The sequence below is a fragment of the Pristiophorus japonicus genome, unplaced genomic scaffold (genome assembly GCF_044704955.1).
Source record: "Pristiophorus japonicus isolate sPriJap1 unplaced genomic scaffold, sPriJap1.hap1 HAP1_SCAFFOLD_307, whole genome shotgun sequence".
Taxonomy (NCBI): Eukaryota; Metazoa; Chordata; class Chondrichthyes; family Pristiophoridae; genus Pristiophorus; species Pristiophorus japonicus.
The window spans coordinates 770,799-795,736 of NW_027252857.1; the positions used below are offsets into that span (position 1 = coordinate 770,799).

At 48.5% G+C, this 24,938-nt stretch overlaps 1 protein-coding gene across 2 annotated transcripts in view; it reads right to left on the minus strand.

Moving 5' to 3' along the window:
• Window positions 1-24,938, minus strand: part of LOC139249345 (mitochondrial adenyl nucleotide antiporter SLC25A24-like) — a 62,197-nt gene that overhangs the window by 24,608 nt on the left and 12,651 nt on the right. For both annotated transcript variants that reach the window (XM_070872326.1, XM_070872325.1), the window contains exons 2-5: window positions 13,573-13,693; window positions 8,384-8,471; window positions 3,282-3,393; window positions 1,002-1,160 (exon numbers count right to left, since the gene is read on the minus strand). In XM_070872326.1, coding sequence (XP_070728427.1) covers window positions 1,002-1,160; window positions 3,282-3,393; window positions 8,384-8,471; window positions 13,573-13,693 — 480 coding nt within the window. The remainder of the gene's footprint in view (window positions 1-1,001; window positions 1,161-3,281; window positions 3,394-8,383; window positions 8,472-13,572; window positions 13,694-24,938) is intronic.

A 24,938-nucleotide genomic window follows, 5' to 3' on the forward strand; every position in this document is an offset into this window, starting at 1 on the left:
TTATGTTCTTATGTTTATCAATTTTTATTCCCATCCAGTGTCTCCTCTACCTCCTCTTCCTTGAAGACAGATACAAAGTGCTGATTTAGTACCCCAGCGCACCCTCTGCCTCCATGCGTAGGTTTCGGTCCCCAATCGGCCCCACCCCCCCTCACTGCCCGTTTACTATTTATATATCTGTCAAAGGATTCTGGATGGCCTTTTATGTTGGCTGCCAGTCTATTCTCACCCCCTCTCTTTGCCCCTCTGATTTCCCTTTGACTTCCCCTCTGAACTTTCAATATTCTCCCTGATTCTGAAATGTGTTCTCGACCTGGCATCTGTCATACACGCTCTTTTCCTGCCTCAGCTTCCCCTCTATCTCTTTCATCATCCAGGGAGCCCTGACTTTAGTTACCCTACCTTTCCCCCTCGAGGGAATGTACATCGACTATACCCCAACATTCTCCTCTTTAAAGGCAGCCCTTTGTTCCACTACAGTTTTACTGGTCAATCTTTGATTCCAATTTACCCGGGCCAGATCCACTCTCATCCCACTGAAATTGGACTTGCCCCAGTGAAGTATTTTTACTCTGGATTGCTCCCTGTCCTTTTCCAGAGTTAATCTAAACCTTATGATACTATGATCACTGTTCCCCAAATGTTCCCCTACTGACACTTGGTCCACGACCCACCTTATTCCCCAGAACCAGATCCAGCAATGCCCCCTTCCCCTTGGGCCAGAAACGTACTGATCCAGACAGTCTCCTGAACACACTTCAGAAATTCTCCCCCCTCTCTGCCCTTTACACTACTATCCCAGTTTATATTCGGATAGTTGAAGTCCCCCATTATCACTACTCTATAGTTCTTGCATAAAAGGTCTAGAGATGGATGTCACAAAGCGAGTCGGTTAATATCTATCGCCAACAATGTAGGCTTTGCTTTGTGCTGTTACAGAATGCAGAGAGCAGCAGAGGAGCCCTGCACAACAGGACACTGCATCGTATTGCAGGACGTACCTGCATCAGGACTTTCATTCTGTCGAGGGGAGCAGTCCCAGTGCGGGACACAGCACCGGCCATTGCCCCAGACAGCAGCTGTCTCCACCACATGCCCGACTTCCTCTCCTCCTCTGTGAACTCGTCAGGAATGGTCAGACTGTCACCGATGTCCAAAACCTGGGGGTGCAAAGTGAAGCAGCACATGTATAAAGGATTGCAGCACAGCGACTGACAGATACATCACCGTGTCTGCTTCTGGCAGTCACTTTCATACACAGCCCATGGCGTTCCCCCGATACTGACCCCGCCCTGACCCCGCCCCGGCCCACTGACCCCTCCCTGACCCACTGACCCACTGACCCCGCCCCGACCCACTGACCCCTCCCTGACCCACTGACCCCTCCCTGACCCACTGACCCCGCCCCGACCCACTGACCCCGCCCTGACCCCGCCCCGGCCCACTGACCCCTCCCTGACCCACTGACCCCGCCCCGGCCCACTGACCCCGCCCTGACCCCGCCCCGACCCGCTGACCCCACCCCGACCCACTGACCCCGCCCCGACCCACTGACCCCGCCCCGGCCCACTGACCCCTCCCCGGCCCACTGACCCCTCCCTGACCCACTGACCCCGCCCCGACCCACTGACCCCGCCCCGGCCCACTGACCCCGCCCCGACCCACTGACCCCGCCCACTGACCCCGCCCCGACCCACTGATCCCGCCCACTGACCCCGCCCCGGCCCACTGACCCCGCCCCGACCCACTGACCCCGCCCTGACCCCGCCCCGACCCACTGACCCCTCCCTGACCCACTGACCCCGCCCCGGCCCACTGACCCCGCCCCAGCCCACTGACCCCTCCCTGACCCACTGACCCCGCCCTGACCCCGCCCCGACCCGCTGACCCCGCCCCGACCCACTGACCCCGCCCCGACCCACTGACCCCGCCCCGGCCCACTGACCCCGCCCCGACCTACTGACCCCGCCCCGACCCACTGACCCCTCCCTGACCCACTGACCCCGCCCCGACCCACTGATCCCGCCCCGGCCCACTGACCCCTCCCTGACCCACTGACCCCGCCCCGACCCACTGATCCCGCCCACTGACCCCACCCCGACGCACTGATCCCGCCCACTGACCCCGCCCCGGCCCAATGACCCCTCCCTGACCCACTGACCCCGCCCCGACCCACTGACCCCTCCCTGACCCAGCCCCGACCCGCTGACCCCGCCCCGACCCGCTGACCCCGCCCCGACCCACTGACCCTGCCCCGACCCACTGACCCCACCCTGCTGACCCCGCCCCGACTTACTGACCCCGCCCCGACGAACCCACCGACCCCTCCCTGACTCACTGACCCCACCCCGACCCGCTGACCCCACCCCGGCCCACTGACCCCTCCCTGACCCCGCCCCGACCCACTGATCCCGCCCACTGACCCCGCCCTGACCCACTGACCCCACCCTGCTGACCCCACCCCAACCCACTGACCCCACTCTGCTGACCCCGCCCCGACTTGCTGACCCCACACTGACCCCGCCCCGACGAACCCACCGACCCGCTGACCCCTCCCTGACCCACTGAACCCACCCCGACCCGCTGACCCCGCCCGGACCCGCTGACCCCACCCCGCTGACCCCACCCGGACCCGCTGACCCCGCCCCGACCCACTGACCCCGCCCCAGCCCACTGACCCCTCGCTGACCCCGCCCCGCTGACCCCACTCCGACCCGCTGACCCCGCCCCGACCCGCTGACCCCTCCCCGACCCGCTGACCCCTCCCTGACCTGTTGACCCCTCCCTGACCTGTTGACCCCGCCCCAACCCGCTGACCCCACTCCGATCCGCTGACCCCGCCCGACCCACTGACTCCGTCCCGACTTGTTCAGAACACACTGACCCCGCCCACTAACCCCGCCACGACGAACCCACCTCGACCCACTGACCCCGCCCCGACCCGCTGACCCCTCCCTGACCCGCTGACCCCTCCATGACCTGCTGACCCCGCCCCGACCCGCTGACCCCACTCCGATCCGCTGACCCCGCCCCGACCCACTGACCCCTCCCCGACCTGCTGATCCCGCTCCAACCCGCTGACCCCGCCCTGACCAGCTGACCCCGTACCGACGACCCCACCTCGACCCACTGACCCCACCCTGGCGCACTGACCCCGCCATGACGATCCGGCCCTGACCCGCTGACCCCGACCCGCTGACCAGGTCCTGACCCCGCCCCGGGTGGTGTTGTGCGGTGACACATCGCTGTACAAACAGGAAGTGTAGGCTCCCAGTGCTCACCGATGAATGTTTCCAGAAATGGATGATTTCTTGGATGTTTGTTGCTGGATTGAACAGGAAATGATCCCGCCATTCATTCCAGTCCACTGTCATCGTCCCATCTTCATCCATGCTGCATAAAAGACCAAACAGTGGGTCAGAGACCTCCACTCTCTCCACCTTCTGCATCCTAACAATATGCTGCTTGACAGAGTTACATTAACCTCTAAATCTCGATAAATAACACCCTGAAATTTACAGTTCTAGCAAGCAGAGCAACAGACCACCTCCGATCATATATAATGCAGCAACCCTCCAGCGAATGGCCTGTTACTGTGCCGTATATCCTATGTACCTCTATGGAGTATGGCCAGGTCCAAGACCACCCCAACCTCGGTCATCCAGCGACAGCCTGCGTCTGTGTACATACGAGGCTGAACTCCAGGATATAGTCGATGTATTTACTGAGGCGTACGAAAGCATGGGCCTTATGCTAAACATCAGTAAGACAAAGGTCCTCCACCAGCCTGTCCTCACCGCACAGCACTGCCCTCCAGTCATCAAGATCCCCGGCGTGACCCTGGACACCGTGGACCATTTCCCATATCTCGGGAGCCTCTTATCAACAAGAGCAGACATTGACGATGTGATCCAACACCGCCTCCAGTGCGCCAGTGCAGCCTTCGGCCGCCTGAGGAAAAGAATGTTTGAAGACCAGGCCCTCAAATCTACCAACAATCTCATGGTCTGTAGTGATACCCGCCCTCCTGTATGGCTCAGAAACATGGACCATGTACAGTAGACACCTCAAGTCGCTGGAGAAATACCATCAACGATGTCTCCACAAGATCCTACAAATCCCCCGGGAGGACAGACGCACCAACATCAGTGTCCTCGACCAGGCCAACATCCCCAGCATCGAAGCACTGACCACACTCGACCAGCTCCGCTGGGCAGGCCACATTGTTCACATGCCCGACACAAGACTCCCAAAGCAAGCGCTCTACTCAGAACTCCTACACGGCAGGCGAGCCCCAGGTGGGTAGAGGAAACGTTACAGGGACACCCTCAAAGCCTCCCTGATAAAGTGCAACATCCCCACCGACACCTGGGAGTCCCTGGCCAAAGACCGCCCTAAGTGGAGGAAGTGCATCCGGGAGGGCGCTGAGCACCTCGAGTCTCATCGCCGAGAGCATGCAGAAACCAAGCAGCGGAAGGAGCGTGCGGCAAACCAGTCCCACCCACCCCTTCCCTCAACCACTGTCTGTCCCCCCTGTGACAGGGACTGTGGCTCTCGTATTGGACTGTTCAGTCACCTAAGGACTCATTTTAATGACTGCCTATGATGATGATGTAATATGGACTTTCAGAAGGTATTGGACAAAGTGTGTGACAGGAGGCTTATGAAGAAGTTGTGGAAGGGGAAGTGATGGTGTGGACACAGAATGATCTCAGTGACAAGAGGCAGAGGGTGGTAGAGGATGTAGTTCAGACTGCGAGGTGCTGTTCCCCAAGGGTCAGTTTTGAGTCCATAAACCATCGACTCGGGTGTGGTGAGCAGTATTATAACGTTTGTAGATGGTACATAAGGAATAGGAGCAGTGGGCCATTCAGCCCCTCGAGCGCTCCGCCATTCAATAAGATCATGGCTGATCTTTACAAAAATTGGTAAAGTAGTAGATCCTGATGAGGAAAGTTGTAGACTTCAGGATGACAGACAGGATGGTGAAATGGACGGAAGCTCGGCCGATGGGATTCAATGTGGACAAGTGTGAGATGATGCACTTTGGGAGAACTAATGTGGAAACACAGTAAACTATAACTGGCACGATTTTGAAAAGCGCAGATGAGCAGAGAAAATAAAAAGAAAGACTTGCATTTATATAGCTCCTTTCACAACCACCAGACGTCGCAAAGCGCTTCACAGCCAATGAAGTACTTTTGAAGTGTAGTCACTGTTGTAATGTAAGAAACGCGGCAGCCAATTAGTGCACAGAGGATTCAGATGAGCAAAAATGTAAAAAGTCAAAGAATAAGGTGAAGGCAATAGAGCAGAGTAGCACTGGGGGAAATGATAACCAGAGCGTGACAGGAAGGGACAGAATGTATAAACATAAAGGTGAATCAGAAAGTAGGGTCAAAGTAGGAAAATATGGTAAAAACACATTTAAAAGCTCTTTATCTGAATGCACGCAGCATTCGTAACAAGATAGATGAGTTGACGGCACAAATAAATACAAATGGGTCTGATCTGAGCCATTACAGAGACGTGGTCGCAAGGTGACCAAGGCTGGGAACTAAATATTCAGAGGTATTTGACAACGCGGAAGAACAGACAGAAAGGGAAAGGAGGTGGGGTAGCTCTGTTAATAAAGGATGGGATCGGTGCAGTAGTGAGAAATGATATTGGCTCAGAAGATCAAGATGTAGAATCAGTTTGGGTGGAGATAAGGAATAATAAGGGGAAGAAGTCACTGGTGGGCGTAGTCTATAGGCCCCTAACAGTAGCAACTCTGTTGAACGGAGTATAAATTAAGAAATAATGAAAGCTTGTAATAAAGGAACAGCAATAATCATGGCCGATTTTAACCTTCATATTGATTGGGCAAAGCAAATTGGCCAGGGTAGCCTTGAGGAAGAGTTCATACAGTGTATCCGGGATAGTTTCCTTGAACAGTACGTTGCAGAACCAACCAGAGAGCAGGCTATCTTAGATCTGGTACTGTGTAATGAGACAGGATTAATAAATGATCTCCTTGTAAAGGATTCTCTAGGAATGAGTGACCATAACATGGTTGAATTTCAAATTCAGTTAGAGGGTGAGAAAGTTGGATCTCAAACCAGTGTCTTAAGCTTAAACAAAGGAGACTACAAAGGTATGAGGGCAGAGTTGGATAAAGTGGACTGGGAAAATAGATTAAAGTATGGGACGGTTGATGAGCAGTGGCAAACATTTAAGGAGATATTTCATAACTCGCAACAAAAATATATCCCAATGAGAAGGAAAGACTAAGAGAAGGGATAACCATCCGTGGCTAACTAAGGAAATAAGGGATGGTATCAAATTGAAAACAAGGGCATACAAAGTGACCAAGACCAGTGGGAGGCCAGAGGATTGGGAAACTTTTAAAAACCAGCAAAGAACATCAAAAAAATGTTTATGAGAAGGAAGATAGATTATGAAAGTAAACTAACATGAAATATAAAAACAGACAGTAAGAGTTTCTACAGGTACATAAAAAGGAAAAGAGAGTCTAAAGTAAATGTTGGTCCCCTGGAGGATGAGATTGGGGAATTAATAATGGGGAACAGGGAAATGGCAGAGACGTTGAACAAATATTTTGTATCGGTCTTCACGGTAGAAGACACTAAAAACATCCCAATAGCGGATAATCAGGGGGCTATAGGGAGGGAGGAACTTAATACAATCACTATCACTAATGAAGTAGTACTTGGTAAAATAATGGGACTAAAGGTGGACAAGTCCCCTGGACCTGATGGCTTAGAACATAAGAACATAAGAAATAGGAGCAGGAGTCGGCCATACGGCCCCTCGAGCCTGCTCCGCCATTTAATAAGATCATGGCTGATCCAATCATGGACTCAGCTCCACTTCCCTGCCCGCTCCCCATAATCCCTTATCGTTTAAGAAACTGTCTATTTCTGTCTTAAATTTATTCAATGTCCCAGCTTCCACAGCTCTCTGAGGTAGCGAATCCTCTCTGCATCCACCTTGTCAAGCCCCCTCATAATCTTATATGTTTCGATAAGATCACCTCTCATTCTTCTGAATTCCAATGAGTAGAGGCCCAACCTCCTCAACTGTTCTTCATAACTCAACCCCCTCATCCCCAGAATCAACCGAGTGAACCTTCTCTGAACTGCCTCCAAAGCAAGTATATCCTTTCATAAATATGGAAACCAAAACTGCACGCAGTATTCCAGGTGTGGCCTCACCAATACCCTGTATAACTGTAGCAAGACTTCCCTGCTTTTATACTCCATCCCCTTTGCAATAACGGCCAAGATACCACTAGCCTTCCTGATCACTTGCTGTACCTGCATACTATCCTTTTGTGTTTCATGCACAAGTACCCCCAGCTCCCGCTGTACTGCAGCACTTTGCAATCTTTCTCCATTTAAATAATAACTTGCTCTTTGATTTTTTTCTGCCAAAGTGCATGACCTCACACTTTCCCACATTATAATCCATTTGCCAAATTTTTGCCCATTCACTTAACCTGTCTATGTCCTTTTGCAGATTTTTTGTGTCCTCCTCACACATTGCTTTTCCTCCCATCTTTGTATTGTCAGCAAACTTGGCTACATTACACTCAGTCCCTTCTTCCAAGTCGTTAATATAGATTGTAAATAGTTGGGGTCCCAGCACTGATCCCTGCGGCACACCACTAGTTACTGGTTGCCAACCAGAGAATGAACCATTTATCCCGACTCTCTGTTTTCTGTTAGTTAGCCAATCCTCTATCCATGCTGATATATTACCCCCAACCCCGTGAACTTTTATCTTGTGCAGTAACCTGAAGTTTCATGTTCAGCTATGAACTTATTGAATGGTGGTGCAGGCTCGAAGGGCCGAATGGCCTACTCCTGCACCTATTTTCTATGTGGCACCATGTTAAATGCCTTCTGGAAATCCAAATACACCACATCCACTGGTTCCCCTTTATCCACCCTGTTCATTACATCCTCAAAGAATTCCAGCAAATTTGTCAAACATGACTTCCCCTTCATAAATCCATGCTGACTCTGCCTGAAGGGGAAAGATTTTCCGGGCTGTGGGGAAAGAGCGGGGAGTGGGACTGATGGGATCGCTCTGTCACAGAGCCGGCACAGGAATGGCCTCCTCCTGTGAGATTCTGTGGTTCTATAAAGCACATGCACTGAAGCAGTTCAAGGCAGCTCACCCCCACCTTCTCTGGGATATCGGGATGGGCAATAAACACTGGCCTTGCCAGCGAGGCCCACATCCTGGAATGAGTAATAACAACCTTTTGACATTTGAAGATAAGAGTTAACAACGATTTGAATAAAGGTGTGTTTCTGCCTCATGCAAAGCACACACAAAGTCCACAGTCAGAGCGATAACCTTCACATTTGCTCACCTCTGAAGAATCTTTTTTGCTTTGTGAAGATCAATGTTCATTCCCAGCGATTTCAGAGACTCGACAATTTCTCCAGCGTCAATCTTCCCTAAAGTTAAACAACATTCCATTTAAAAGCCCCGAACAACAGGAAGGTTGGAATTACTCACTGGGGTTGTTCTCCTTGGAGAAAAGCAGGTTGAGGGGAGAATTGATCGAGGGGTTAAGATTATGACGGGGAAGGTAGACGGGGAAAAGCTGTTCCCATTAGTTGATGGTACAAGGACTCGGGGACACAGACTTCAGGTTTTGGGGCAGGAGATACAGGGGGATGTGAGGGAAAACTATTTCAGGCAGCGAGTGGTAATGACCTGGAACTCACTGCCGACGAGGGCGGTGGAAGCAGAGACCATCAATGATTTCAAAAAGAAATTGGATCAGCACTGGAGGGAGATAAACTTGCAGGGCTCCGGGGATAGAGCGGGAGAATGGGACGGAGTGGATTGCTCTACAGAGAGCAGCATAGACTCGATGGGACAAATGGCCTCCTTCTGTGCCGTAATGACTCTATGACGAGACTCCGCAGGACTGAGAGTACAGCATGCGATACACTGCACAGGACTGCGGGTACAGCATGAGATACACTCCGCAGGACTGCAGGTACAGCATGCGATATACTCCGCAGGACTGCAGGTACAGCATGCGATACACTGCACAGGACTGCGGGTACAGCATACGATACACTGCACAGGACTGCGGGTACAGCATGCGACACACTCCGCAGGACTGCAGGTACAGTATGCAATACACTGCACAGGACTGCGGGTACAGCATGCGATACACTGCACAGGACTGCAGGTACAGCATGCGATACACTGCACAGGACTGCAGGTACAGCATGCGACACACTCCGCAGGACTGCAGGTACAGCATGCGATACACTGCACAGGACTGCAGGTACAGCATGCGACACACTCCGCAGGACTGCAGGTACAGCATGCGATACACTGCACAGGACTGCGGGTACAGCATGCGATACACTGCACAAGACTGCGGGTACAGCATGCGATACACTGCGCAGGACTGAGTACAGCATCCTGGGACATTGGAACTGGTTCTGGGGGAGGTGGGACCAGTACAAACCGGACGGTCTGCACCTGGGCAAGACCGGAACCAATGTCCGAGGCGGAGTGTTTGCTAGTGCTGTTGGGGAGGGGTTAAACTAATATGGCAGGGGGATGGGAACCTATGCAGGGAGACAGAGGGAAGTAGAATGGGGGCAGAAGCAAAAGATAGAAAGAAAAAAAGTAAAAGTGGAGGGCAGAGAAACCCAAGGCAAGAAACAAAAAGGGCCACATTACAGCAAAATTCTAAAGGGGCAAAGTGGGTTAAAAAGACAAGCCTGAAGGCTCTGTGCCTCAATGCGAGGAGTATTCGTAATAAGGTGGACGAATTAACTGTGCAGATAGCAGTTAACAGATATGATGTAATTAGCATCACGGAGACATGGCTCCAGGGTGACCAAGGCTGGGAACTCAACATCCAGGGGTATTCAACATTTAGGAAGGATAGACAGAAAGGAAAAGGAGGTGGGGTGGCGTTGCTGGTTAAAGAGGAAATTAATGCAATAGTAAGGAAGGACATTAGCTTGGATGATGTGGAATCGGTATGGGTGGAGCTACGGAATACCAAAGGGCAGAAAATGCTCGTGGGAGTTGTGTACAGACCACCAAACAGTAGTAGTGAAGCTAGGGACAGCATCAAACAAGAAATTAGGGATGCATGCAATAAAGGTACAGCAGTTATCATGGGCGACTTTAATCTACATATAGATTGGGCTAACCAAACTGGTAGCAATGCGGTGGAGAAGGATTTCCTGGAGTGTATTAGGGATGGTTTTCTAGACCAATATGTTGAGGAACCAACTAGAGGGATGGCCATCCGAGACTGGGTGATGTGTAATGAGAAAGGACTAATTAGCAATCTTGTTGTGCGAGGCCCCTTGGGGAAGAGTGACCATAATATGGTAGAATTCTTTATTAGGATGGAGAGTGACACAGTTAATTCAGAGACTAGGGTCCTGAACTTAAGGAAAGATAACTTCGATGATATGAGACATGAATTGGCTAGAATAGACTGGCAAATGATACTTAAAGGATTGACGGTGGATAGGCAATGGCAAACATTTAAAGATCACATGGATGAACTTCAACAATTGTACATCTCTGTCTGGAGTAAAAATAAAACGGGGAAGGTGGTTCAACCATGGCTAACAAGGGAAATTAAGGATAGTGTTAAATCCAAGGAAGAGGCATATAAATTGGCCAGAAAAAGCAGCAAACCTGAGGACTGGGAGAAATTTAGAATTCAGCAGAGGAGGACAAATGGTTTAATTCGGAGAGGCAAAATAGAGTACGAGAGGAAGCTTGCTTGGAACATAAAAAGTGACTGCAAAAGCTTTTATACATATGTGAAGAGAAAAAGATTAGTGAAGACAAACGTAGGTCCCTTGCAGTCAGATTCAGGTGAATTTATAATGGGGAACAAAGAAATGGCAGACCAGTTAAAGAAATACGTTGGTTCTGTTTTCACGAAGGAAATAACCTTCCAGAAATACTAGGGGACCGAGGGTCTAGTGAGAAGGAGGAACTGAAGGAAATCCTTATTAGGTGGGAAATTGTGTTGGGGAAATTGATGGGATTGAAGGCCGATAAATCCCCAGGGCCTGATAGTCTGCATCCCAGAGTACTTAAGGCAGTGGCCCTAGAAATAGTGGATGCATTGGTGATCATTTTCCAAAAGTTTATCGACTCTGGATCAGTTCCTATGGACTGGAGGGTAGCTAATGTAACACCACTTTTTAAAAAAGGAGGGAGAGAGAAAACAGGTAATTATAGACCAGTTAGCCTGACATCAGTAGTGGGGAAAATGTTGGAATCAATTATTAAAGATGAAATAGCAACACATTTGGAAAGCAGTGACAGGATCGGTCCAAGTCAGCATGGATTTATGAAAGGGAAATCATGTTTGACAAATCTTCTAAAATTTTTTGAGGATGTAACTGGTAGAGTGGACAAGGGAGAACCAGTGGATGTGGTGTATTTGGACTTTCAAAAGGCTTTTGTCAAGGTCCCACACAAGAGATTGATGTGCAAAATTAAAGCACATGGTATTGGGGGTAATATACTGACGCGGATTGAGAACTGGTTGGCAGACAGGAAGCAGAGAGTCGGGATAAATGGGTCCTTTTCAGAATGGCAGGCAGTGACTAGTGGGGTGCCGCAGGGCTCAGTGCTGGGACCCCAGCTATTTACAATATACATTAATGATTTAGATGAAGGAATTGAGTGTAATATCTCCAAGTTTGCAGATGACACTAAGCTGGGTGGCGGTGTGAGCTGTGAGGAGGATGCTAATAGTCTGCAGGGTGACTTGGACAGGTTAGGTGAGTGGGCAAATGCATGGCAGTTGCAGTATAATGTGGATAAATGTGAGGTTATCCACTTTGGGGGAAAAAACACGAAGGCAGAATATTATCTGAATGGCGGCAGATTAGGAAAAGGGGAGGTGCAATGAGACCTGGGTGTCATGGTTCATCAGTCATTGAAGGTTGGCATGCAGGTACAGCAGGCGGTGAAGAAGGCAAATGGCATGTTGGCCTTCATAGCTAGGGGATTTGAGTATAGGAGCAGGAAGGTCTTACTGCAGTTGTACAGGGCCTTGGTGAGGCCTCACCTGGAATATTGTGTTCAGTTTTGGTCTCCTAATCTGAGGAAGGACGTTCTTGCTATTGAGGGAGTGCAGCGAAGGTTCACCAGACTGATTCCCGGGATGGCGGGACTGACATATGAGGAGAGACTGGATCGACAAGGCTTATATTCACTGGAATTTAGAAGGATGAGAGGGGATCTCATCGAAACATATAAAATTCTGACGGGACTGAACAGGGTAGATGCAGGAAGAATGTTCCCGATGTTGGTGAAGTCCAGAACCAGGGGACACAGTCATAGGATAAGGGGTAGGCCATTTAGGACCGAGATGAGGAGAAACTTCTTCATGCAGAGAGTTGTTAACTTGTGGAATTCTCTACCACAGAAAGTTGTTGAGGCCAGTTCGTTAGATGTATACAAGAGGGAGTTAGATGTGGCCCTTACAGCTAAGGGGATCAAGGGGTATGGAGAGAAAGCAGGAAAGGGGTACTGAGGTGAATGATTAGCCATGATCTTATTGATGGTGGTGCAGGCTCGAAGGGCCGAATGGCCTACTCCTGCACCTATTTTCTATGTTTCTATGACACACTGCACAGGACTGCGGGTACAGTATGCGATACACTGCACAGGACTGCGGGTACAGTATGTGATACACTGCACAGGACTGCGGGTACAGTATGTGATACACTGCACAGGACTGCGGATACAGTATGCGATACACTGCACAGGACTGCGGATACAGTATGCGATACACTGCACAGGACTGCGGATACAGTATGTGATACACTGCACAGGACTGCGGATACAGTATGCGATACACTGCACAGGACTGCGGGTACAGTATGTGATACACTGCACAGGACTGTGGATATAGTTTGCGATACACTGCACAGGACTGCGGGTACAGTATGCGATACACTGCACAGGACTGCGGGTACAGTATGCGATACACTGCACAGGACTGTGGGTACAGTATGCGATACACTGCACAGGACTGCGGGTACAGTATGCGATACACTGTACAGGACTGCGGATACAGTATGCGAAACACTGCACAGGACTGCGGGTACAGTATGCGATACACTGCACAGGACTGCGGGTACAGTATGCGATACACTGCACAGGACTGCGGATACAGTATGCGATACACTGCACAGGACTGCGGATACAGTATGCGAAACACTGCACAGGACTGCGGGTACAGTATGCGATACACTGCACAGGACTGCGGGTACAGTATGCGATACACTGCACAGGACTGCGGGTACAGTATGCGATACACTGCACAGGACTGCGGGTACAGTATGCGATACACTGCACAGGACTGCGGGTACAGTATGCGATACACTGCACAGGACTGCGGGTACAGTATGTGATACACTGCACAGGACTGCGGGTACAGAACCCTGGTGTACCCCCATTCTCCGCAGTGTCTGTGTGCGTACAGCCGCATTAACTTGGTGGGTTTTTCCATTTGCAGTGAGATTTGGTTGCACCCACCATCATTATTTTTATCCAAACTCTTGAAGGCCAGTTTAAGCTTCTTCTCGTGGTTTCGGAGGTAGGTGGTAAACTCTTCGAAGTCCAGCTGATCGTCATTGTCCCCAGAGTGAAATATTTTCTGTTTTAAAAATAACATTTTGTAAACAGTAATATTACCGCAGTGACTACATTTCATAGAAACATAGACAATAGGGGCAGTTGTAGGCCATTCGGCCCTTCGAGCCTGCACCACCATTCAATATGATCCTGGCTGATCTTCTATCTCACCATATTCCCGCTTTTTCCCCATACCCCTTGATGCCTTTTATATCTAGAAATCTATCTATCTCCCTCTTAAATATATTCAGTGACTTGGCCTCCACAGCCTTCTGTGGTAGAGAATTCCACAGGTTCACCACCCTCATCTCAGTCCTAAATTTCCTCCCCTGTATCCTGAGACTGTGATCTCTTGTTCTAGACTTCCCAACCCCGGGGAAACATCCAGTCTGTCCAACCCCGTCAGAATTTTATACCTTTCAATGAGATCCCCTCTCATTCTTCTAAACTCCAGTGAATACAGGCCCAGTCGACCCAATCTCTCCTCATACCACAGTCCTGCCATCCCAGGAATCAGTCTGGTGAACCTTCGCTGCACTCCCTCTGTGGCAAGTATATCCTTCCTTAGGTAAGGAGACCGACACTGCACACAATACTCCAGGTGCGGTCTCACCAAGGCCCTGTGTAACTGGAGTAAGAAATCCTTGCTCCTGTACTCAAACCCTCTTGCAATGAAGGCCAACATACCATTTGCCCCTAACTGCTTGCTGCACCATGGTTGCTTTCAATGACTGGTGTACAAGGACACCCAGGTCCCTCTGTACATCGACACTTCCCAAACTATCACCATTTAAATAATACTTTGTCCTTACGTTTTTCTTACCAAAGTGGATAACTTCACATTTATCCACGTTATACTGCATCTGCCATGTGTTTGCCCACTCACTCAACCTATCTAAATCACCTTGCAGTGTCTTTGCATCCTCCTCACAACTCACAATCCAACCTAGTTTTGTGTCGTCAGCAAACTTGGGAATATTACATTTGGTTCCCTCATCCAAATCATTTATATATATTGTGAATAGCTGGGGCCCAAGCACTGATCTCTATGGTACCCCACTAGTCACTGCCCGCCACCCCGAAAAAGATCCGTTTATTCCCACTCTCTGTTTCCTGTCAGTTAACCAATTTTCAATCCATGCCAATACATTACCCCCAATCCTATGTGCTGTAATTTTGCATTTCGGGCTAGGGTAACCCTAACCCTAACACTAACCTCTTATGTGGGACTTTATCAAAGGCCTTCTGAAAATACAAATACACTACATCCACTGGTTCTCCCTTATCTATTCTATCAATTACATCCTCAAAAAACTCCAGTAGGTTTGTCAAACATGATTTTCCTTTCATAAATCCATGTAGACTTTGTTTAATCCTGTTGATATTATCTAAGTGTCCCATTATCACATCCTACATAATAGACTCCAGTATTTTCCCTACTCCTGATGTCAGGCTAACCGGTCTGTAGTTCCCTGTTTACTCTCTCCCTCCTTTTTTAAATAATGGGGTTAAATTTGCCAACCTCAATCTGAAGGAACTGTTCGATATTCTATAGAATTTTGGAAGATGACAACCAATGCATCCACTATTTCCATGGCTACCTCCTTTAGTACTCTGGGATGCAGATCATCAGGCCCTGGGGATTTATCTGCCTTCAGTCCCATTCGTTTCTCCAGCACTATTTTATTACTAATAATTTCAAAATTACATCATTGGCTGTAAAGCGCGTTCGGACGCTCCATGTGGTAAAATATGCTGTAGACATGTGAGATATTTCTTTTGTCTTTCTCTTTAAATGAAAACTAGGCAATGGGACAGACTCACTGTGACCCACAGTACAATATAGGGCAATGGGACAGTCTCACTGTAACCCACAGTACAATATAGGGCAATGGGACAGTCTCACTGTAACCCACAATACAATATAGGGCAATGGGACAGTCTCACTGTGACCCACTGTACAATATAGGGCAATGGGACAGTCTCACTGTAACCCACAATACAATATAGGGCAATGGGACAGTCGCACTGTGACCCACAATACAATATAGGGCAATGGGACAGACTCACTGTGACCCACAGTACAATATAGGGCAATGGGACAGTCTCACTGTAACCCACAGTACAATATAGGGCAATGGGACAGTCTCACTGTGACCCACAGTACAATATAGGGCAATGGGACAGTCGCACTGTGACCCACAATACAATATAGGGCAATGGGACAGACTCACTGTGACCCACTGTACAATATAGGGCAATGGGAGACTCACTGTGACCCACTGTACAATATAGGGCAATGGGACAGACTCACTGTGACCCACTGTACAATATAGGGCAATGGGAGACTCACTGTGACCCACAGTACAATATAGGGCAATGGGACAGTCTCACTGTGACCCACAGTACAATATAGGGCAATGGGGCAGTCTCACTGTGACCCACAGTACAATATAGGGCAATGGGATAGTCTCACTGTGACCCACAATACAATATAGGGCAATGGGACAGTCTCACTGTGACCCACAATACAATATAGGGCAATGGGACAGTCTCACTGTGACCCACAATACAATATAGGGCAATGGGACAGATTCACTGTGACCCACTGTACAATATAGGGCAATGTTAGACTCACTGTGACCCACAGTACAATATAGGGCAATGGGACAGTCTCACTGTGACCCACAATACAATATAGGGCAATGGGAGACTCACTGTGACCCACAATACAATATAGGGCAATGGGACAGTCTCACTGTGACCCACAGTACAATATAGGGCAATGGGACAGTCTCACTGTGACCCACAATACAATATAGGGCAATGGGACAGTCTCACTGTGACCCACAATACAATATAGGGCAATGGGAGACTCACTGTGACCCACAATACAATATAGGGCAATGGGACAGTCTCACTGTGACCCACAGTACAATATAGGGCAATGGGACAGTCTCACTGTGACCCACAGTACAATATAGGGCAATGGGACAGACTCACTGTGACCCACAATACAATATAGGGCAATGGGACAGTCTCACTGTGACCCACAATACAATATAGGGCAATGGGACAGTCTCACTGTGACCCACAATACAATATAGGGCAATGGGACAGACTCACTGTGACCCACAATACAATATAGGGCAATGGGACAGACTCACTGTGACCCACAGTACAATATAGGGCAATGGGACAGTCTCACTGTGACCCACAGTACAATATAGGGCAATGGGACAGTCTCACTGTGACCCACAGTACAATATAGGGCAATGGGACAGACTCACTGTGACCCACTATACAATATAGGGCAATTGGAGACTCACTGTGACCCACCCATACAATATAGGGCAATGGGAGACTCACTGTGACCCACAGTACAATATAGGGCAATAGCACAGTCTCACTGTGACCCACAGTACAATATAGGGCAATGGGACAGACTCACTGTGACCCACAGTACAATATAGGGCAATGGGACAGACTCACTGTGACCCACAGTACAATATAGGGCAATGGGACAGACTCACTGTGACCCACAGTACAATATAGGGCAATGGGACAGACTCACTGTGACCCACTGTACAATATAGGGCAATGGGACAGTCTCACTGTGACCCACAGTACGAAATAGGGCAATGGGAGACTCACTGTGACCCACAATACAATATAGGGCAATGGGACAGTCTCACTGTGACCCACAGTACGAAATAGGGCAATGGGACAGACTCACTGTGACCCACTGTACAATATCGGGCAATGGGACAGTCACATAAGAACATAAGAACAACAGAATTAGGAACAGGAGTAGGCCATCTAGCCCCTCAAGCCTGCTCCGCCATTCAAAAAGATCATGGCTGATCTGGCCGTGGACTCAGCTCCACTTACCCGCCCTCTCCCTGTAACGCTTAATTCCCTTATTGGTTAAAAATCTATCTATATGTGACTTGAATACATTCAATGAGCTAGGCTCAACTGCTTCCTTAGGCAGAGAATTCCACAGATTCACAACCCTCTGGGAGAAGAAACTCCTTCTCAACTCGGTTTTAAATTGGCTCCCCCGTATTTTGAGGCTGTGCCCCCTAGTTCTAGTCTCCCCGACCAGTGGAAACAACCTCTCTGCCTCTATCTTGTCTATCCCTTTCATTATTTTAAATGTTTCTATAAGATCACCTCTCATCCTTCTGAACTCCAACGCGTAAAGACCCAGTCTACTCAATCTATCATCATAAGGTAACCCTCTCATCTCCGGAATCAGCCTAGTGAATCGTCTCTGTACCCCCTCCAAAGCTAGTATATCCTTCCTTAAGTAAGGTGACCAAAACTGCACGCAGTACTCCAGGTGCGGCCTCACCAATACCCTATACATTTGCAGCAGGACCTCCCTGCTTTTGTACTCCATCCCTCGCGCAATGAAGGCCAACATTCCATTTGCCTTCCTGATTCCCTGCTGCACCTGCAAACTAACTTTTTGGGATTCATGCACAAGGACCCCCAGGTCCCTCTGCACCGCAGCATGTTGTAATTTCTCCCCAGTCAAATAATATTCCCTTTCACTGTTTTTTTTTCCAAGGTGGATGACCTCACATTTTTCGACATTGTATTCCATCTGCCAAACCTTAGCCCATTCGCTTAACCTATCTAAATCTCTTTGCAGCCTCTCTGTGTCCTCTACACAACCCGCTTTCCCACTAATCTTTGTGTCATCTGCAAATTTTGTTACACTACACTCTGTCCCCTCTTCCAGGTCATCGATGTATATTGTAAGCAGTTGTGGTCCCAGCACCGATCCCTGTGGCACACCACTAACCATCGATTTCCAACCAGAAAAGGATCCATTTATCCCGACTCTCTGCTTTCTGTTCGCCAGCCAATTCTCTATCCATGCTAATACATTTCCTCTGACCCCGCGTACCTTTATCTTCTGCAGTAACCTTTTGTGTGGCACCTTATCGAATGCCTTTTGCAAATCTAAATACACCACATCCATCGGTACACCTCGATCCACCATGCTCGTTATATCCTCAAAGAATTCCAGTAAATGAGTTAAACATGATTTCCCCTTCATGAATCCATGTTGCGTCTGCTTGATTGCACTATTCCTATCTAGATGTCCCGCTATTTCTTCCTGAATGATAGCTTCAAGCATTTTCCCCACTACAGATGTTAAACTAACCGGACTATAGTTACCTGCCTTTTGTCTGCCCCCTTTTTTAAACAGAGGCGTTACATTAGCTGCTTTCCAATCCGCTGGTACCTCCCCAGAGTCCAGAGAATTTTGGTAGATTATAACGAATGCATCTGCTATAACTTCCGCCATCTCTTTTAATACCCTGGGATGCATTTCATCAGGACCAGGGGACTTGTCTACCTTGAGTCCCATTAGCCTGTCCAGCACTACCCCCCTAATGATAGTGATTGTCTCAAGGTCCTCCCTTCCCACATTCCTGTGACCAGCAATTTTTGGCATGGTTTTTGTGTCTTCCACTGTGAAGACCGAAGCAAAATAATTGTTTAAGGTCTCAGCCATTTCCACATTTCCCATTATTAAATCCCCCTTCTCATCTTCTAAATGACCAACATTTACTTTAGTCACTCTTTTCCGTTTTATATATCTGTAAAAGCTTTTACGATCTGTTTTTATGTTTTGCGCAAGTTTACCTTCGTAATCTATCTTTCCTTTCTTTATTGCTTTCTTAGTCATTCTTTGTCTCACTGTGACCCACAGTACAATGTAGAGCAATGGGACAGACTCACTGTGACCCACAATACAATATAGAGCATTGGGACAGACTCACTGTGACCCACAGTACAATATAGGGCAATGGGAGACTCACTGTGACACACAATACAATATAGGGCAATGGGAGACTCACTGTGACCCACAATACAATATAGGGCAATGGGACAGTCTCACTGTGACCCACTGTACAATATAGGGCAATAGCACAGTCTCACTGTGACCCACAGTACAATATCGGGCAATGGGACAGACTCACTGTGACCCACAGTACAATATAGGGCAATGGGACAGTCTCACTGTGACCCACAGTACAATATAGGGCATTGGGACAGTCTCACTGTGACCCACTGTACAATATAGGGCAATGGGACAGACTCACTGTGACCCACAGTACAATATAGGGCAATGGGAGACTCACTGTGACCCACAGTCCAATATAGGGCAATGGGACAGTCTCACTGTGACCCACAGTACAATATAGGGCAATGGGACAGCCTCACTGTGACCCACAATACAATATAGGGCAATGGGGCAGTCTCACTGTGACCCACAATACAATATAGGGCAATGGGACAGTCTCACTGTAACCCACAGTACAATATACAGCAATGGGACAGACTCACTGTGACCCACAATACAATATAGGGCAATGGGACAGTCTCACTGTGACCCACAGTACAATATAGGGCAATGGGACAGTCTCACTGTGACCCACAATACAATATAGGGCAATGGGACAGACTCACTGTGACCCACAATACAATATAGGGCAATGGGAGACTCACTGTGACCCACAATACAATATAGGGCAATGGGACAGTCTCACTGTGACCCACAGTACAATATAGGGCAATGGGACAGTCACATAAGAACATAAGAACAAAAGAATTAGGAACAGGAGTAGGCCATCTAGCCCCTCAAGCCTGCTCCGCCATTCAAAAAGATCATGGCTGATCTGGCCGTGGACTCAGCTCCACTTACCCGCCCACTCCCCGTAACCCTTAATTCCATTATTGGTTAAAAATCGATCTATCTGTGACTTGAATACATTCAATGAGCTAGCCTCAACTGCTTCCTTGGGCAGAGAATTCCACAGATTCACAACCCTCTGGGAGAAGAAATTCCTTCTCAACTCGGTTTTAAATTGGCTCCCCCGTATTTTGAGGCTGTGCCCCCTAGTTCTAGTCTCCCCGACCAGTGGAAACCACCTCTCTGCCTCTATCTTGTCTATCCCTTTCATTATTTTAAATGTTTCTATAAGATCACCTCTCATCCTTCTGAACTCCAACGCGTAAAGACCCAGTCTACTCAATCTATCATCATAAGGTAACCCCCTCATCTCCGGAATCAGCCGAGTGAATCGTCTCTGTACCCCCTCCAAAGCTAATATATCCTTCCTTAAGTAAGGTGACCAAAACTGCACGCAGTACTCCAGGTGCGGCCTCACCAATACCCTATACAGTTGCAGCAGGACCTCCCTGCTTTTGTACTCCATCCCTCTCGCAATGAAGGCCAACATCCCATTCGCCTTCCTGATTACCTGCTGCACCTGAAAACTAACTTTTTGGGATTTCTAAATACACCACATCCATCGGTACACCTCTATCCACCATGCTCGTTATATCCTCAAAGAATTCCAGTAAATTAGTTAAACATGATTTCCCCTTCATGAATCCATGTTGCATCTGCTTGATTGCACTATTCCTATCCAGATGTCCCGCTATTTCTTCCTTAATGATAGCTTCAAGCATTTTCCCCACTACAGATGTTAAACTAACCGGCCTATAGTTACCTGCCTTTTGTCTGCCCCCTTTTTTAAACAGAGGCGTTACATTAGCTGCTTTCCAATCCGCTGGTACCTCCCCAGAGTCCAGAGAATTTTGGTAGATTATAACCAATGCATCTGCTATAACTTCCGCCATCTCTTTTAATACCCTGGGATGCATTTCATCAGGACCAGGGGACTTGTCTACCTTGAGTCCCATTAGCCTGTCCAGCACTAGCCCCCTAGTGATAGTGATTGTCTCAAGATCCTCCCTTCCCACATTCCTGTGACCAGCAATTTTTGGCATGGTTTTTGTGTCTTCCACTGTGAAGACCGAAGCAAAATAATTGTTTAAGGTCTCAGCCATTTCCACATTTCCCATTATTAAATCCCCCTTCTCATCTTCTAAGGGACCAACATTTACTTTAGTCACTCTTTTCCGTTTTATATATCTGTAAAAGCTTTTACTATCTGTTTTTATGTTTTGCGCAAGTTTACCTTCGTAATCTATCTATCCTTTCTTTATTGCTTTCTTAGTCATTCTTTGTCTCACTGTGACCCACAGTACAATATAGGGCAATGGGAGACTCACTGTGACCCACTGTACAATATAGGGCATTGGGACAGTCTCACTGTGACCCACTGTACAATGTAGGGCAATGGGACAGTCTCACTGTGACCCACAATACAATATAGGGCAATGGGAGACTCACTGTGACCCACTGTACAATGTAGGGCAATGGGACAGTCTCACTGTGACCCACAGTACAATATAGGGCAATGGGACAGACTCACTGTGAGACACAATACAATATAGGGCATTGGGACAGACTCACTGTGACCCACAATACAATATAGGGCAATGGCACAGTCTCACTGTGACCCACAATACAATATAGGGCATTGGGACAGACTCACTGTGACCCACAATACAATATAGGGCAATGGGACAGTCTCACTGTGACCCACAATACAATATAGGGCAATGGGACAGTCTCACTGTGACCCACTGTACAATATAGGGCAATGGGACAGTCTCACTGTGACCCACAATACAATATAGGGCATTGGGACAGACTCACTGTGACCCACAATACAATATAGGGCAATGGGACAGTCTCACTGTGACCCACAATACAATATAGGGCATTGGGACAGACTCACTGTGACCCACAGTACAATATAGGGCAATGGGACAGTCTCACTGTGACCTACAGTACAATATAGGGCAATGGGAGACTCACTGTGACCCACAGTACAATATAGGGCAATGGGACAGTCTCACTGTGACCCACAATACAATATAGGGCATTGGGACAGACTCACTGTGACCCACAGTACAATATAGGGCAATGGGACAGTCTCACTGTGACCCACAATACAATATAGGGCATTGGGACAGACTCACTGTGACCCACAATACAATATAGGGCAATGGGACAGTCTCACTGTGACCCACAATACAATATAGGGCATTGGGACAGACTCACTGTGACCCACAATACAATATAGGGCAATGGGACAGTCTCACTGTGACCTACAATACAATATAGGGCAATGGGACAGTCTCACTGTGACCCACTGTACAATATAGGGCAATGGGACAGTCTCACTGTGACCCACAATACAATATAGGGCAATGGGACAGTCTCACTGTGACCCACTGTACAATATAGGGCAATGGGACAGTCTCACTGTGACCCACAATACAATATAGGGCATTGGGACAGACTCACTGTGCCCCACAGTACAATATAGGGCAATGGGAGACTCACTGTGACCCACAATACAATATCGGGCAATGGGACAGTCTCATTGTGACCCACTGTACAATATAGGGCAATGGGACAGTCTCACTGTGACCCACAATACAATATAGGGCAATGGGACAGACTCACTGTGACCCACTGTACAATATAGGGCAATGGGACAGTCTCACTGTGACCCACAATACAATATAGGGCATTGGGACAGACTCACTGTGACCCACAATACAATATAGGGCATTGGGACAGACTCACTGTGACCCACAGTACAATATAGGGCAATGGGAGACTCACTGTGACCCACAATACAATATAGGGCAATGGGACAGTCTCACTGTGACCCACTGTACAATATAGGGCAATGGGACAGTCTCACTGTGACCCACAATACAATATAGGGCATTGGGACAGACTCACTGTGACCCACAATACAATATAGGGCAATGGGACAGTCTCACTGTGACCCACAGTACAATGTAGGGCAATGGGACAGACTCACTGTGACCCACAATACAATATAGGGCATTGGGACAGACTCACTGTGACCCACAATACAATATAGGGCATTGGGACAGACTCACTGTGACCCACAGTACAATATAGGGCAATGGGAGACTCACTGTGACCCACAATACAATATAGGGCAATGGGACAGTCTCACTGTGACCCACTGTACAATATAGGGCAATGGGACAGTCTCACTGTGACCCACAATACAATATAGGGCATTGGGACAGACTCACTGTGACCCACAGTACAATATAGGGCAATGGGACAGTCTCACTGTGACCTACAGTACAATATAGGGCAATGGGAGACTCACTGTGACCCACAGTACAATATAGGGCAATGGGACAGTCTCACTGTGACCCACAGTACAATATAGGGCAATGGGACAGACTCACTGTGAGCCACAGTACAATATAGGGCAATGGGAGACTCACTGTGACCCACAATACAATATAGGGCAATGGGACAGACTCACTGTGACCCACAATACAATGTCGGGCAATGGGACAGACTCACTGTGACCCACAATACAATATAGGGCAATGGGAGACTCACTGTGACCCACAATACAATATAGGGCAATGGGACAGACTCACTGTGACCCACAATACAATATAGGGCAATGGGACAGTCTCACTGTGACCCACAGTACAATATAGGGCAATGGGACAGACTCACTGTGACCCACAGTACAATACAGGGCAATGGGACAGACTCACTGTGACCCACAGTACAATATAGGGCAATGCGAGTCTCACTGTGACCCACAGTACAATATAGGGCAATGGGACAGTCTCACTGTGACCCACAATACAATATAGGGCAATGGGACAGTCTCACTGTGACCCACAATACAATATAGGGCAATGGGACAGTCTCACTGTGACCCACAGTACAATATAGGGCAATGCGAGTCTCACTGTTACCCACAGTGCAATATAGGGCAATGGGAGACTCACTGTGACCCACAGTACAATATAGGGCAATGGGACAGACTCACTGTGACCCACAATACAATATAGGGCAATGGGACAGTCTCACTGTGACCCACAATACAATATAGGGCAATGGGACAGTCTCACTGTGACCCACAATACAATATAGGGCATTGGGAGACTCACTGTGACCCACAGTACAATATAGGGCAATGGGAGACTCACTGTGACCCACAATACAATATAGGGCAATGGGACAGTCTCACTGTGACCCACAATACAATATAGGGCATTGGGAGACTCACTGTGACCCACAATACAATATAGGGCAATGGGACAGACTCACTGTGACCCACAATACAATATAGGGCAATGGGACAGTCTCACTGTGACCCACAGTACAATATAGGGCAATGGGAGACTCACTGTGACCCACAATACAATATAGGGCAATGGGACAGACTCACTGTGACCCACAGTACAATATAGGGCATTGGGAGACTCACTGTGACCCACAGTACAATATAGGGCATTGGGAGACTCAC